Below are 15,972 nucleotides of genomic sequence, written 5' to 3' on the forward strand. Positions count from 1 at the left end.
CTCACTTTCCACATGAGGAAACTGGGGCTGGGGAAGACAAGGGAGTGACTCAAGTGTACGGACCTAGTTTGTGCCAGGCTAGACCTGGAATAAATGAGAGGTTGTGTTCTTACCCAGACATCAGCAGCCTCAGGCAGACTACACCTCTGAGTTAGAAGCTTTCTACCATGTTTAAAGGGCTCTGCTTGGTTCTCCCCAGTGGGTTCTCTTTCAAGTCTTGGAAGTGAGTGAAAGGGCTAGTGGGCTTTACTTCGGACGGCAGAAAGAAGGCCAGCCCATAAAGCATAGGCAGATCGCTAGCACTGGGACATGCCCAATGTTGTCCTCAGCTCCAGTGCCAGAGCTGGGCACTTCTACTCACTTACTGACCCAACAGATGTACTTCAGAGCTCCCTGCCTCCACCCTCCCCTCCCCTCCAGCCCTCTCCATTTCTGTCAGACCTCACTACAACACAGATCCTTCCCTTAGGGACTGCTTCCTCCAAAGCATAAGAGCACCACACCATCCCTTGGAGAAGAGGAGGAAGCCCCAAGTAAACCATGAGCTGCCCCTCCCCCCACCAGAATTCTGTTCCCCTCTCCACCCTGCAGGGGTCCATTCTCAGCTGGATTCTGTGATACCACTCCATAGTAAGCCCAGAAGTGCTGTCAGGGAACCAGACTTTAAAATTAAACTACAGTGAAGTTAATTTTATTTTCTGAATTTCATGACAGTCCTTGAAACATCCCAAGTACAGCATGGGGCTAGGCTCTGCTGGTCTCCAGGGTCGGCCAGTGGCCCCATCAAGACCAAGTATTAAATGAGAATTCTGAGGTTTTACTTTTTAAAACATCTCTTAGTATTAGGACGAAGATCCCAGGAAGAAAGAGACTGGGTTTCTCTTGGTCCATGCCTTCCCAACTCAAGGGAAGGCCTAAGTCCGAGAAGCAGATATGTGCGGCCACCCACCAAGAGAGAGGGCAAGCTCAATGGACAGATGGCTTCCTGGCCGCAGGGACAGGCTTCCTCCTCCAAACACCAGCGTATCTGGCTCTCACTGCTGTTCGCTCAGGTGTTACTTGCTCAGAGTATAGGGCGGGTCTCATCTGATCCCCTCCATTTTGGGGACCAGTGCCCTCCACCTCCCCGGTGGCTGCAGACAAGACAAGTTCCCAGAGACTCGTAGCAGAAGCCACAGTGGTGGAAGCAGACGGACAATGACCCTGCTTGGCAGGACAGAAGGGTACAGCCCGCTCGCATGGGGCCTGTTAGAGCCTGTCTGACACCAAAGCATTTACTTTGGTTTAAATGGTAAACAAGAGAGCCCACAAGTCATAGAGAATAAATCAAGCAGATGATTGGGGCCTGGCGGATTTGATGCTGCCAACTCCCCGAAAAATGGAAATCAGAACCCCATTTATAACGCATGGCCTGATGTCCTGATTACAAGGGTGGAAAGTTTCCTAGAGAAGCATAGATTATTTAGCAGCAGAGGCGTTAAAAAAAAAAAGTAGATGAGTAAATGCTAAATTAAGAGGAAGAAGAAGAATGGTTTTCTGTGAACTCGTAAATGTTCATTTTCCTGGGTCAAAGAACTTTTCAGAGCCAATTAAAACTCTATTAACCATGATCTCAAAATACACAAGGGGCACACAGCGCACTGACTGGCACAGGTGAGGAGGCTTGCCGGGAGCAGTCAGAGGAGAAACAGGCAACACAAAGGCAATCACAGTGACTTCCTCTGTCCAGGGGTGAAAACACAAACAAGACCCTCAAACAGAACACCAACCTGGTGAGCATGTCCCCAGAACAGCCTGGCTAGGCCCCGGGGACAGGAACTGGACAAGACACCAACATGAATGACATGAGAGAGTGCAGGTGGGAGCACGGGAGTGGGAGCTGACCCTTCGGATTTAAATCACCTGCAAACAAGCCAGTGAGGAACCCTGAAGGTACAGATCAAAGTTTACCTGTCCACCAGCTCCCTTCTAAGTAGGTGAAAAAGACTCTCAAACCCAGGTTATTTCAGTTCACTGTAGTACTTGCCTCCCTGCCCCCAAGCCCACCTAGCGTCAGGCTATTTCCCAGCATGACTGCAGCCTGTAATTTCTCTCCTTTTGCTGACTACCATCAGCCTCATCATAGTGACAAATGCTAAGAAAAAAAAAAAAGCTAATGTTAATCACAAAATAGAATCTCTTTCTTAGATGTGTACAGAGTATGGGGGGTGGGGGGTACTCTTCTAGAGCTTTTCTACCCAGTGACCCCTGGGACCGGCAGTATCAGCATCACCTGGAGCTGGTGAGGAATGCAGACTCTCAGGACCACCCTAGACCTACTACATGACCATTTGATCAGGACCCCCTGGCTCTTTGCAAGCACACTCAAGTTCAAGAGATACTGCTGTAGGGCACAGCCCACACTACCTCTGGAGGTGGGAACTGGCTCATCCAGCTCCCCCAGGAACTTACGGTACTTGTCACCATTCTTCACCTCAAAAAAAGATGTACTCACATAGCTGCAGATGGAAGGTTGTGCTTTCCCCTTAGTCTGACCTGAGAAAATCCACACCCACCCGCAGAGAATAATCATCAGACAGCCATGACTGGAGCGCCTGGGTGACTTGGTTGGTTAAGTGTCCAACTTTGGCTCAGGTCGTGATCTCATGGTTCAAGAGTTCCAGGCCCACATCGGGCTCTGTGCTGACAGCTCAGAGCCTAGAGCCTGCTTCAGATTCTATGTCTCCCTCTCTCTCTGCTCCTCCCCACTCGCACACTCTCTCTCTGCCCCCCCTTGAAAATAAACATTAAAAATTAAAAAAAAAAAGACAGTCATGGCTGAATATTTAAGAACCAGAGAAAAGCCACCCCGGAACCCCCATTCCTGCTCCACAGCCACAACAGAAGTCCTGGATCTTCCCAAAGGGTGGAGCCCACAGTCCCAGAGTCCAGGCCCTGGGAAAAGCCCACTCAGGCCTCCTTTTGAGACAGTTCCCCAACCCTCTCATCCAGTTAAATACTGGAATTAGCACCACTGAGTGTTTAGGAAGGGGGACTTCACAGAAAACATCCGTAAGAGATGCGTGCAAGCCTGCAGATGAGGTTCAGAAAAGGCCAGCGCGGACCCGGATGTTCACAGGGAAGAGAGAGGCAGTTTCCCTACACCCACAGCCTGAGGGCCAAGAGTAAGGACACGGAAAGAGTGGACACCTCAACGCCCACAGAAGACCAGCTACTCTTCCAAAGTCACGAGTCACAAAGAACAGTGGGGCACGGTTCGTGGGTGGGGAGAAGACCACGACTAGAAAGCGCCAGGGAGTGTGGCCTTAAATTCAATTAACTCTGTAAGAACAATGACGATGATTAGAGAAAAGAATTATTTTTTTTAAATTATTGCTCAGTCTAGGCCCTCACCTTCCTTAACACCCAGCCAATGCAAAAGGGAGCCAGGTCACTCCAGGTCTCTGTGTTAGAAGTCACCTCCACCAAGAGACAGGAGCGCCCCTCAGCAATCAGCAGCACTGAGAACCAACACTTGAAGGAAGGGCAAAGAGCTGTTCTGCGCTTTCTTAGGCTGATCCCTGGGGTTAGGGAGGTGGGAGACCACCCTGATTACTGATACCACTGACACATTTATTCCTTGGAGACTTCCCTGTGAAATCTTACACTCACTGAGAACACATGGTGTCTGACCTCGAAGCCTTTCTCTGGTCTGTAAGCACCAAGGCATATGAAGCTACCGATTTTAAAAGGAACCAGTGTTTATAGTTATTTAGTGCAGGACTAGAAACTGCAGGTCAGAGCAATTTAGAAAAGAACAGTAGAACATGTGAAGGAAGTGTTCCGCTGTGCACTGGCCACCATCCAATCCCAGGGCCCAGCCAATGGAGGGAACACAGCTTCCAGGGCCCAAACAGGTATGGGGGGAACACTCCCACAAATTACTGTCCCTCAGGACGGGACATGTCCCTGGGCCTGCCACTTCTCACTTTCCTGGTCTCCCTAGATATAAGATTCTACCAATACTGATTTTAGTACTGTATTTCTACCAGAGTGTGTGGAAAAGGGGGAAGTTTTAATTCTTTGAGAATTTCACTAAGTTCTACCTCTCTGAATTGTTTCCTCTGAATTCAGAATTTCATTAGCATTCTAGGCCACATTCTGCCACTCAGCTCTTATTAAAGAGGTACTCCACCCAGCTACATTTCTTTTCATCTACATTTGTAAAATGATAAACTCCTTGAAGCTATTTCAACTGCAGCCTCTGTACATAAAACAGTAATTTAACAAAATTTACATTTGCTATTGTTGCTTTTAAAAATGTGCGAACACACATACACATTGGTCATTTAATCCTTATTTACCCTTAGGACACTCAAGTAATTGTTGTAATAACTTTAAAGGGAAGTCAAATCTTATTAGTTCTTTCCCAGTACTTAAAAATCTGAAGTCAGGGAATGTTTTGTTAAGTACGCCTATCAGGAAGGAAACATACACAGAAACATTTTACCATTTAGTTCCTGAAAAGGTTTGTGATTTATTTACTGAGGCCCACGAAAGTCTATTGGTTATGATTCTTCTTGGAAATAAGACTGTCTGAAGAAACTCCCAGAGGAGTTCAGTATCATTTAGACCGTCCGTTATGGATATATTAATAGCTATAACTCTGAGAAGAAACTGCCCAAAACCTCTAACACAACAAGACAACATTGGATGTGGAGGAGATCCTGGCCTGGTCTGGCCTGCAAGCTGCTTACAGGTTTGTTGGGCAGACCACTCAGGTCCCCGCTGGCACGTATTTCAATGATTGGCTGTCTCATCTGGATTTTAAAAGCCCAAGGTGACCTCATGACTAGTAACAAATGTTGAATACCGATTGGCTCAAAACACACTGTGCCTCTACTTAACTCTGAAAACAATTAGACACTGTAAGGAAGAGAAACGTAAGTTAGTCAGTCTTTATCCACATGCTAAGAAGGACCCATCAAATGTGAAGAGGGCTCAGAGAAGTTCCTAGAGAAAAGGCAGGAACGCGTGCAGGGCTTGCAGGAGGAGGAAGATTCAGACGTGTGGAAAGGATGGCATCCCAGACATGATCACGCTAGTCAGTTAATGGCATGAAGAGGCCATGCATAAAGTGTGCTCAAGATCAGCAAACAGATGAGTTACATATAAACGTTCTGCTCTATCTGAACATTTACTGTCCTGTATCCTAGGCCCAGGCGCATTGACATCATCTCATTAAATCACTGATGAAAGCAAACTCAGTGAGTAAAAGTTACTACAGATTGAGAAAACTCAATCTACAGCCATGAGACTGGATCCATAAAGCAGCGGTTCCTGTATTTGGGAGTCTGCAGAGGCATCACTTCCTGTTTCAGAAGCAGCCACAGGCCCGGACGTGGGGAACAGGTGCACCTCCTGGCCTCTCTCCTGATGAGAGGAGAAAATCAACACCCTGATCTAACCAACAAAAGCCTTCCTTCCTCACCACGAGCAGTGTCTCTGCTTTCTTGATGGGGCACAAAGTATTATGGTGTTAAGAGCAGAGATAAAGAGGCCCTAGGCTGATATTAACTTACCTTGACTTTACCTCCAGCTAAATCCCACCTTAATTGGCTTGACTTGTTTAACTGAAATAAGTGATTTATAACAGTGCCAAGGATCCCCAATTGTAAGGAGACTAAATAAGCTTATCTGTGTTTGCCTGTTTGCTTTGTTATTAAATACTCAAAGTATTTGTAGGATGAAGTGATCATTTTCCTTCTGTGTAGACAGAAGTGCAATGACTAAGCCACTCCCATATGGGGAATGCAGGGCTGGTCAGCCAGTCAGCCTCCAGGCTCCTCCCAAAGAGCTTTTTTTTTTTTTAATGTTAAGCTACCTTTATTTTTTTTTAATATAACACAATTTATTTTTTTTAACATATGCAATTATTTTCCATCATTTACAATACAGTAGTTACAATGACACTCCAAACAGAAAAGCAGGGTAAAAAAATCAAAACCCCAACTTATATTTCATGTAATTAGACTTATACAGAAATTAGAAGGTTAAGTAACAACTAGTTAATCACCTAATTTCACAGCTATCTGAAGTGGCAAGTCAAGTCCTTCCTGCACTGCGATGGGAGAGAGTACTGCTCTTCAGATCATCTGTGCCCCCAAAAGGAAGCCACACAAAATTCAACAGCGAACAAGAGCATTCAGCTACTTTCGAAGCTCCCCCCAAATTAAGGTTTTTAAGATTTAAAAAGAATTTTATATTTACCACATCACCAAGAAAATTCCAGGTACTTTTGTTTTAACCTTTTTAATGTTAAATTTATTTGTGTGTGTGTGTGTGTGAGTGTGTGAGAGAGAGAGAGAGAGAGAGACAGAAAGAGAGAGAGAGAGAGACAGAGAGAACTGGTGCACATACACGAGCAAGCAGGGGAGGGGCAGAGAAAGAGGGAAAAGAGGGAGACACAGAATCTGAAGTAGGCTCCAGGCTCCAAGCTGTCAGCACAGAGCCCGACAGGGGGCTCCAACCCTTGAACCAGGATATCATGACGTGAGCCAATGTTGGCCACTTAACTGACTAAGCCAGCCAGGTGCCCCAAGAAAATCCCAGGTACTTCTAATGAATGGGTGTGGCTCTTTCTTACGGTGAGGCATACACAAAGCATTTTCTGCAGAAAAACTGCTCCCGCTCCAGAGCCCCAAATTCATCAGGCCTACTACCTGAGCAAGGTTGGTTGCACTTGATGAATCCTCTTCAGTACTTAAGACCAGGTTCACTAAGCAATTAGCAGTGTGTCGAGAGTCTCCAGGGAAGCGCTGGAGAATAAGTTTTTCAAGCACTTTAGAAGCATTTATACACACCTAACACGCCATTAATCATTCTTATCTGCTCATTAAGACAGTCTCCCTTAGGACCCCTACTTGCCCGTTCTTCCCCAGCCTGGTTCTTTTTATCTGCATACGTGAAAAGGAGTCTCTCTCTTTTAACACACATTTTATAATTAAAAGACTTCATTAATTCACATGGGTGTGCTCCACCACTGAGTCTGCATTTTCAGAGTTTTATTAAATATACAAAAAGGCCATTCTCTTGAGGGTCTTTGTGGAAGACAAACCATACAAAAGCTTGGTTGTGGAGTACATTCTCAGCATTGGAGAGATTTTAGGCCGTTACTTACAGCGTGACATAAACCTCCTCTTGATACCAACACGTGTTATTTCCTCCTGTCCCCTACCAAAACGGGGGAACAATTTTAATGCACACTGCAATTTAACTGGTATAAACTCAAGGTAGAGAAGAAATCAGATATGGTAACACTGAAAAGCAGCAAGTTTTGAATGTCATATCTGTTACACAACTATACCTCTGCCTGCGAGTCCCCCACACCCATGTTCAAGCCTTGGCTGGTTCCTGGGTCCATCCACCCCAGCACAGCTGGCAGGGAAACGCCAAGCAGGGCGAGATGCAGCCAGAGGTGTCCTGGTTTCATTTTGTGGAGTCTGTTAAGAAAAAGACAAATGCTCAGAATTAAGTATTGCAAAAGATAATCAAGTCACAGGGTAGGTAATTAGAACTTGTACTCCAGAATCAGATTGGCCTAAGTTTAAACCCTATCACCAACCCTTCTGTTCTACTACAGAGAAGTACGAGTACTTGTGAGGCTCAGTTTATTCATCTCTAAAATGGGCTCAGTGATATGCATACTTCATAGGGTTTCTCTGAGAGTCAAAGAAGTCAGTGTCAGACACAGAGTAATGACACTATAAATGCCAGCTGTTATGTGGAAACCCATCCAACATGCCAGCACCACTCCATCTCCAAGAACAAACTAGGGTGAAGACACTGTCACCCCTGTTCAGTCACCACATATCCAGGCTTCAGTGTTTTCAGGAAACCTTTGGGCCTGGGCACACAATTAGTGCTCAATAAATGCTGACATCTCAGTTTATAAAATAGCTTCAAAATGGCATTATAAGGCTCAATCTTTTCATTTCAAGACTGTTTGTTCTTGGAGCAAAGTCCAAGCACCCAAAAGATAATGGAATTTCAGTAACTAAGTTTCCTGAGGCTCATATGGTAAGATGTCTACAGTCCTACCTCCAGATGGCCAAAAGACACATGAAATGATGCTCAGTGTCACTCATCATCAGGGAAATACAAATCAAAACCACACTGAGATACCACCTCATGCCGGTCAGAGTGGCTACAATGAACAAATCAGGAGACTATAGATGTTGGCGAGGGTGTGGCGAGACGGGCACCCTCCTGCACTGTTGGTAGGAACGTAAACTGGTGCAGCCGCTTTGGAAAACAGTGTGGAGGTTCCTCAAAAAACTATCAGTAAAACTCCCATATGACCCAGCAATAGCACTGCTAGGGATTTACCCAAGGGATACAGAAGTGCTGACTCATCGGAGCACATGTACCTCAATGTTCATAGCAGCACTGTCAACAATAGGCAAATCACAGAAAGAGCTAAATGTCCATCACCTGATGAATGGATCAAGAAGATGTGGTTTATATATACAATGGAGTATTACATGGCAAATGAGAAAAAATGAAATCTGGCCATTCATAGCAATGTGGATGGAACTCGAGTGCAGAGGACAGACGCCGTATGTTTTCACTCCTAAATGTAACATGAGAAACTTAGCAGAGGACAATGGGGGAGGGAAAGGGGGGAAAATAGTTGGGGAGAGGGAAGGACACAAAACATGAGAGACTCTTGAATACTGAGAACAAATTGAGGGCTGATGGGGGAGGGGGAGAGGGAAAGGGGGGTGATGGGCATGGAGGAGGGCACTTGTGGGGATGAACACTGGGTGTAATATGGAAGCCAAGTGGACAATAAACTATAAAAGAAAAAAACTAAAGTCCTAGAAGACAAGAAATGGGCAATTCAAAGTAATCCAAGAATTCCAGGGATGAAAAAAACTAAGGATTAGCTACAACAGACACTCAACTCCCAACCATGCGCTGGCCATGGTGCTAATGGGACAAGGACACAGGCTGGTGGACTTGTCCAATTAGCTATACTTTTTTTTTTTTTTAAGGTTTCCACTGTAAACATTCCAACCTTAATTTCAGTATCTCTAAAGAAACACAGCCAGGTAGATAGAACTCATCACGCAGTATTTACAACTCGTACTCAAGAAAACTGGAGGGGTTATTGATTTCTGTGAGCGCTACACAATTTAGTGCTTAATTGCATGTGGTGCACACGGCATCCTGATTATGGCTGGGCGATGAAGACACAGAGCTCCTTGAAGGCCAGCTCCCCCATGTGACTGGCTACAAGCTGGTCCAGAGCAGCTGTCCCAGTCAGAAATGGTGAGTGGCTTGCCAGAGGAGTCCACCCCTGATGGTCCCCATAGCAACAGCTTTGAAGGATACCTACTTCAAACAGGAAGGGGTGGAGGTATGCCACAATCACTAGTGCTGATGCCAGGACCACCCAACAAATTCACTCCCAAGTTTCTTTTGGCTGTCTTTCCAGATATGTTTTATGTTCCTCGCCAGAGACAGAAATGCCCACAGGAAGGAAGAAATCCAAGTAAAACTTAGAGCATCCAACAGGGGCCTATGAAAAGGCAAGGTTCTAAGTTATGATGGTCTTTGAAAAGAATGTGTCTCTTGTCTTACAAACAGTCCACAGGCTTCCACTCCTGTATCAGTTTCATCTTTTTTGACATCTGTTGGCAAAGCTGGAGCTACTGGGGAAAGAGTCTGCGTGGCCAGTAAATGCAGTATGAAGGTCACAGTCTTGTCACCACCAGCACCTGCTCCTCACTCTGCAGAAGGCAGAGCTGTGTGGAAGGGCACCCCTTCGTCTACTCCCTGAGAGGGGACTGGAGCGCCCCCAGCCGCCCTGCAACCCCACGTGCCCGACCCGGGGCTCTGGCTCCAGTGCGTGAGATCTTTATAGGAACTGGGGACTTGGGGGCGGGGAGGGGGGGGAATCATATTCAGGACTAAAAGAAAACAAAAAGGCCCTTCCCTAAATGCAACAAGTTTTCTGAAAATAAATAGATAATTTCCTACTCTCCATAAATTATTCTCTTCAGATTCCAGAGCCACATTCCAAGAACTGCGGAAAGCAGTTACCAGACTTTTTGGAATCAATCAAACAAACAACAGCAGTAACTCAAGCTAGGACTAGCAAGACATTACTTTGTACTTTATTTTTGGTAATTCTCCCCTGTTTCTCCACTATCAAATAATGTTCACGAGATAAGCACACATACAAAAGGTCTTTTCTCCCTTTTCACGCTTTTGAGCCTGGATAAACTAAGAATAGCAAAATAATAAAAACTTACTCTACAAATGTCAGTATCTGGAATTATGAAATATTCAAGCCACGAAATCTAGTATTTAGTTTTCAATTTGCCTAGTAATCCAAGACCAATTATATTTGATGTTCTATTATTAATGGAACAGCATCAAAATAAAATCCATTCATTTCAGTTGCTATTTTGGCAAGTTCTAAAACTGTTTGAGAGTGTTCGCCCAGACCTCTGGGATTAAACCAGCTGCGTGAATTGTGTTGCAGAAAGCGTGGGCTCCAGCCACGCAGCATGTGGGTGGCCTCTGATTTTACCACGTTTGGGTTGAGGTTCCCCTAAGATTTTATTTAAAGACAAGCAAACCCAAGAGGTAGGCCAACTACTGAAATATTCCTAGGCAGCTTCTCTGTAACATTTTGCGTAGCTCGGCCCCACCAGACTGGACTTCATTTGCACGGTGGGTGCATGTTTGCTGCCATGTTATACTCACTGTGACTGACAGTCATAAAATTCATTTTATCTACAGCAGCAACAGCCTAAAAATTTACAACTCAAGTTTTATGATGGTTTGGCTCATTAAAAAAAAGAATTAATATTGGGTCTCAATCAATTTTGACGATCTGTCTAATAACCAAATAGAGGCTATCTATTTGGTTAGCACTTACATAGCCATTATTATGTGGCAGGCACTGTCCTAAATGCTTTACAGGTATTAACTCCTAATCCTCACTTCTACTCCATGAGGAGGGCAATAATTATCCCCCTGTCAGGTGACATAGCAGACAGGTCACCGAAAGGCCAAGCACCCTGCCAGAGTCATGTGGTGAATAGATGGCAGAGCTGGGACTCCAAGCCCGGCAGGTGAACTCTGGGTGTGTGCTCTTACCACCCACCCTCTGCTGCTCTCATACTTAGCAGTCGTTTGTGTCAATAAACAGCTGCTTTAGTAAGGTAACGAAAGCCTGTAAAGAGCAAGATAGGAAACCCTGAGTCTCTCTTTTCCTCTGACATCTGTCAAGAGCTGTACCCTCTGTAGGAACAGAGTGCGAGCAAAGAATCAAGCTGCTCCTCTCTGCACCCCTCCCCAGAATGGGGCCACTTGGCACACTGTCCTCAGCGCCCGTAGACGCTGTCTTGATTGGCCAAGAAGAAATACAGTTGTACAAAGAAACCATGAGGAGATGCACAGAATGCGGGGCAGCAAGGATGCCTCTCAGCTGGTGGGCAATGCCAGGCTGGTGAAGACGGGCACTTGGAGGAAGTAGAGTTGGTGACTCATTTCTCTGCACTTTCAAATAGCCCTATTGGCCTTCAGACAGAACAAAATACAAGAATCTCCTTGTTACGGCAATAAGAAGCTACCATCCATAATATCACAGACCCTCTTTTTCAACCTAGAGTTCCTTTTGAGATCAGTTTAGGTTTATAAGCTTCATTCAATCCATGCTAGAGTCCTAAGACTGGCCATAAATCTATCTGAGATTGTTCTCATAAAGGAGCCTGGACTGCCTTTTCTTTCTAACAACTCATAAAGCACCATCACTTGATATTTAAGACCCGCTTCCTCTCAGGTTTTCCACCCAAGCCTCACCTTCTCCAAGCTCAAGGCAATCAGCTGCTAACTCGACCTGCTGCTTCACAAGCAGGACACCACAGGCCTGGAAGTTAGAGAAGTGACCCAATGTGTAAGCCCGATCAGGAGCCAAGCCTAGATTGAAATCCGGGCTTCCTGAGCCCCAGACAACGGCTTTGTTTCCTACATGATAACAAACATGTATGGAATATGTGTGCTTTCTGTTTAGAGAATGGGCTTCTCTTAGTGCTGGATGGGCCCTCCCAGGTCATCTGCCTGGTGCTCTGGTGTAAAGCACAGGATTTTCTGGTTTTATAATATAAGCCAATACCTGTGCTATTTATTTAAAATTAAATACAGGTGCAACAAATTTTGTATGTCACATGCCAAAAATGGACTTGTTTTTTCAAGAAAGTTGGAAAAAAGTGACCTAAGAATATAAATGGTTAAGGGGAAACAGGTAGGAATATGGTGATTAAGTCTGCCCCACCAGAGGGGACACACCAGCATCCAAGCTGTCTTTATTCAACAGGGTCAGAGGCCAGAGAGAATTATCAACACTTAGCCAGTAGTGGATCTAATACAAAATTCTCTTTTCTGGGAACCAGCCTTGTTCTGAAAGAGAAGGAAGTCAGACCCTCAGAGCTTTTGCAGGGATTACTCATTAGTACTCTCTTCCAGCAAATCCCCAAAATACACCAACATTACCAAACTAGACATTATGGATTAGCCACATGGAAATGGCTTCTCTTTGTAATCAACAAGACCAGAATTTATGAAGACCATTTGGCAGAACCAAGCATACCACCCCAGCCTTGAAGATAACAGTCAGGTATGTGACCCTGAGGCACCTGAATTTCTAATGCTTCTAACGAACCAAGCGTAAACTCTAGCCAATGACTTTAGGTGAACGGCGTTTAACACACGGGGTGTTGGCATCAACACATGGAAACCACCTGGAGGCCACCAAAATCCAGCAGCCCCCTATAGGTCTGCCCAGTTTAAAAAAAACCAAAAAAACCAAAACCAAACAAACAAACAAACAAAAAAACTAAAAAAAACAAAAAACACGCCACATCAACTCTAACCTAAAAACCTAAAACCTACATATTCATTTCCTCTGAAAGGTTTAGGACTCTAGTTTTGATACATGAGTATTTTAAGGAAAAAAGCAAGGGGTTCAAACTTCCTAAGATAATCCTTCAAACAGCAACCCAAGGAAATTAGGCATGGAAATAGATCAGGCTAACCCTTCAGCAAGCCATAATGAAGTTACACTGCATTTCCCATTAATTATCTGCTCTTTATCTTTGGTAAATTGTTCCAACATTTGATAAATTGAACGCCTAAATTACTCTGTGTGCAGTGTATAAATCTTGGCACCTCTATTTACCATGAAGTTTAACCCACACACCTATGAGTTCCAAGAACCCTCAGTCTCAACATTTAAATTATACCATGTTCGTGCAACTGTAGTTCTATTTTACTTGGAGTTCCATGCTTTGTGTTATGCATTAAGAAAATGTAAGAAAAGATGCGCTCTTGAAATAACTTACGAATTTCGTGAAGTGAGTAAAAGCATAGAATTGACCACATGTAAGCAACACAAGAAGGTTGCGTTGGCAGAGAAATATCAAGACAGGTAAAGTAGGAATTAAAGTATATTTTATGAAATCCTGACTCTTCAATGCCAGTTTCTGGAATATACTATTACGTCAAACAAAAGATCACAACATAAAGATCACTTAAAAAAAAATTGTGCAACTCTGAGAAAGACAAGAGGAGAATCCCCAGCAACTAATGGGTCAGGGGAGAAGCATCCGACCTACCCCTCCTTCACCTACCTCCAGGACAGAGCAGAAGGCGGGGGAAAAAAAGTCCTCCCAAGGCCCAGGAGAACAGGCTGGAATAAAAATAGCTTTCTTAAGATTAACACACACAAAAAAAATTGACGATCAAAAATTTCTAGGACAGAAAAAGCCACTGGAAAAATGCATTACAGTACATATAAAGTAGGCTATCATCCCGAATGACCTTTGGCTCAGCCTCAAGTCTTGGGGGAGGGGTGTCTGTTTTCTAAGATTGGAAGAAAGCTAACATTCAGCTAAGTCTCTAAACAGAAATGTGTAGTAATGCTGCAGTGCCTTCTCACAAAACCAAGAAGGAAATCAGAGATGAGCCCTGTGGGGCACTGGCTCACGGCTTCCGTGTGAGCTGCTGTCTTAGGGTTACTGGGGCTCTGGCGTCCTAGAAGCCCCATCATTCACGTCCCAGACCACTTACTTGCCAGTTGAGCCCTTCATCTGACCACTACCTTGTCCTGAGCCTGTCCTGGGAGCCAGAAGGGGCAAAGACAGAAACCCGCCCACGCCAGGATTGACAGGACACTGTTAAAAGTCTTGTGTGACTTTCCTCTAAGCCTGGTGGTGGGAAAATAACTTGGGACTTGAGTTTTCGAGAAACGTCAGAATTTCTTCCTGATGCCTCAGAGATTGCGCTATAGGCCCACACCGGTGCACGGGTGGTTAAGAGTTACTGTGCCACCTCCTAATGAAATTCTGTTTATGTTTGGCCCAGAGAGCATGGACGAATGTTTGGATCTCGGGGACCCATCTAGTACAATTCCCGGTGCACAGGCTGGCAACAAATTTAGCAAGGGAACCGACCATCGCGGCTGGCGCTGTTTTTCACTCGCGGGAAACCTCGGAGGAAGCGACACCTAGAGGAGAGCAGAGGAGAGCTCTGCGGGAGCGCGATTCATCATCGCCGGCGACAGTTGTGTGGAGCGGGGTCGGCGGGACGGCGCAGAGGGACTGACTAGCGGGCCGAGATACAGACCTAGCAGGGTCCGACTCCGCGGGGCCCCGGAAGTTCAGCAGACGGGAGCGCTGCACCGGCTGCTCGCCGCGTCCCGGGCGCTGGGAGAACTCCTGCTGCCTCCAGCGGGGCTCTGCCCTTGCCAAAGTGGCGGGCGCCGAAGTCCTCAGGTGTCAGACCGCGGGCGAGTGAGCCGGAGGCGCCGCTGGGTCAGCTCAGGAGGCCCGGAAGGGTCGCGCTGCGCTCCGCCGCCAACTCAGGGCGACAAGCGCCCAAAGCGCAGCGCTCTGTCTGGGTCGCCTAGTTGCCCCCCAAACTTGAAATAGGGCTCCTTTGCTGGCGCAGAGAGGGGCGGAGATCAGCCACTGCACAAGCTCTCTCAGGCTGAAGCTCCCTGCCCGAGCGTCCCCCAAACAAACTGCTCCCTAGTGGCTCCCCAGCAGGGAACGGCGGCCGCTCAGTCAGAACAGCGACCTGCAGGGCTGAACGCAAGCCACGGGCTTCGCGGAACGGCGTTGTGCCCGGCTCCCTCCTCCTCAGCCTCCGCGGAGCCCAACGGGCAGACGCGGCGGACCTCGGGGGAGCGACAGCCAGGCGGGGCGCAGCGGGCCCTCCCCGCTGCAGCGCGGACGCGCAAGTTTCCCAGCAAAGCTGGAGGGAGGAGGCAGCGAGGACGCCCGCTCCGCACCCCAGCCCGGGCCAAGGGCACAGAGGCGAGCCGAGGCTGCCGTTCGCCTAGCTCGCCGAGGCCGCTCGGGGGCCCGAGCCCGAGAGCTGCGCCGGAGGGGTCTCGGAGCCCGCGCTGGCTGCGGACGCGGCGCGAGCTGCTCTGCTCCGCGCGCCCGCAGGGTCACTCTGGTGCCTACTGCAGACCCGGGCCAGCAGCCTCGGCGCTCAAGCCTTTCTTTCCCCCTGAGTCCTGGCCGGGGCCGGGGCAACCCCACGGAGCCCGAGTCCCGTGGTCCCGTGCCTGCCGCCCGCCAGGCGGGCAAACTTGGCTTTCCGGCGCGGGTGGTGAGAACAAGCAAGCGCCCGCGCCGGGCCCTGCAGGAAGACGCGGGGGCGCGGGCGCCGGGACCCCAGAGGGGCGCAGCGGGACCGGTTGGTGGCGGCGGCGGCTTGGCACCCTCTCCGTGCCCGCGTACCTGAGGTGGCCGGGGCCGAGAGAAGACCAGGTGTCCGAACGCGGGCGGGCGCTATCGGCGGCGGCGGTAGCGGCGACCGGGCCCCGCGTCCTTCGGTCGGTGTCTCTGGCTGTCGGCGGGTCCCGGGCGCGCTGAAGGCTGTCTCGGCTCCAGCTCTGTAAGCCGCCGCTGT

The 15,972-nt window shown here is 47.4% G+C and overlaps 1 protein-coding gene across 1 annotated transcript in view; it reads right to left on the bottom strand.

Moving 5' to 3' along the window:
* FSTL4 (follistatin like 4) overlaps positions 1–15,972 on the bottom strand; it is a 526,907-nt gene that overhangs the window by 391,152 nt on the left and 119,783 nt on the right. Inside the window, exon 3 of the mRNA XM_029941169.1 lies at positions 7,346–7,481. Within this exon, the coding sequence (XP_029797029.1) occupies positions 7,346–7,471 (126 nt within the window). The 5' untranslated portion in view covers positions 7,472–7,481. The remainder of the gene's footprint in view (positions 1–7,345; positions 7,482–15,972) is intronic.

This window comes from Suricata suricatta, chromosome 6 (assembly GCF_006229205.1).
Source record: "Suricata suricatta isolate VVHF042 chromosome 6, meerkat_22Aug2017_6uvM2_HiC, whole genome shotgun sequence".
Classification (NCBI taxonomy): domain Eukaryota; kingdom Metazoa; phylum Chordata; class Mammalia; order Carnivora; family Herpestidae; genus Suricata; species Suricata suricatta.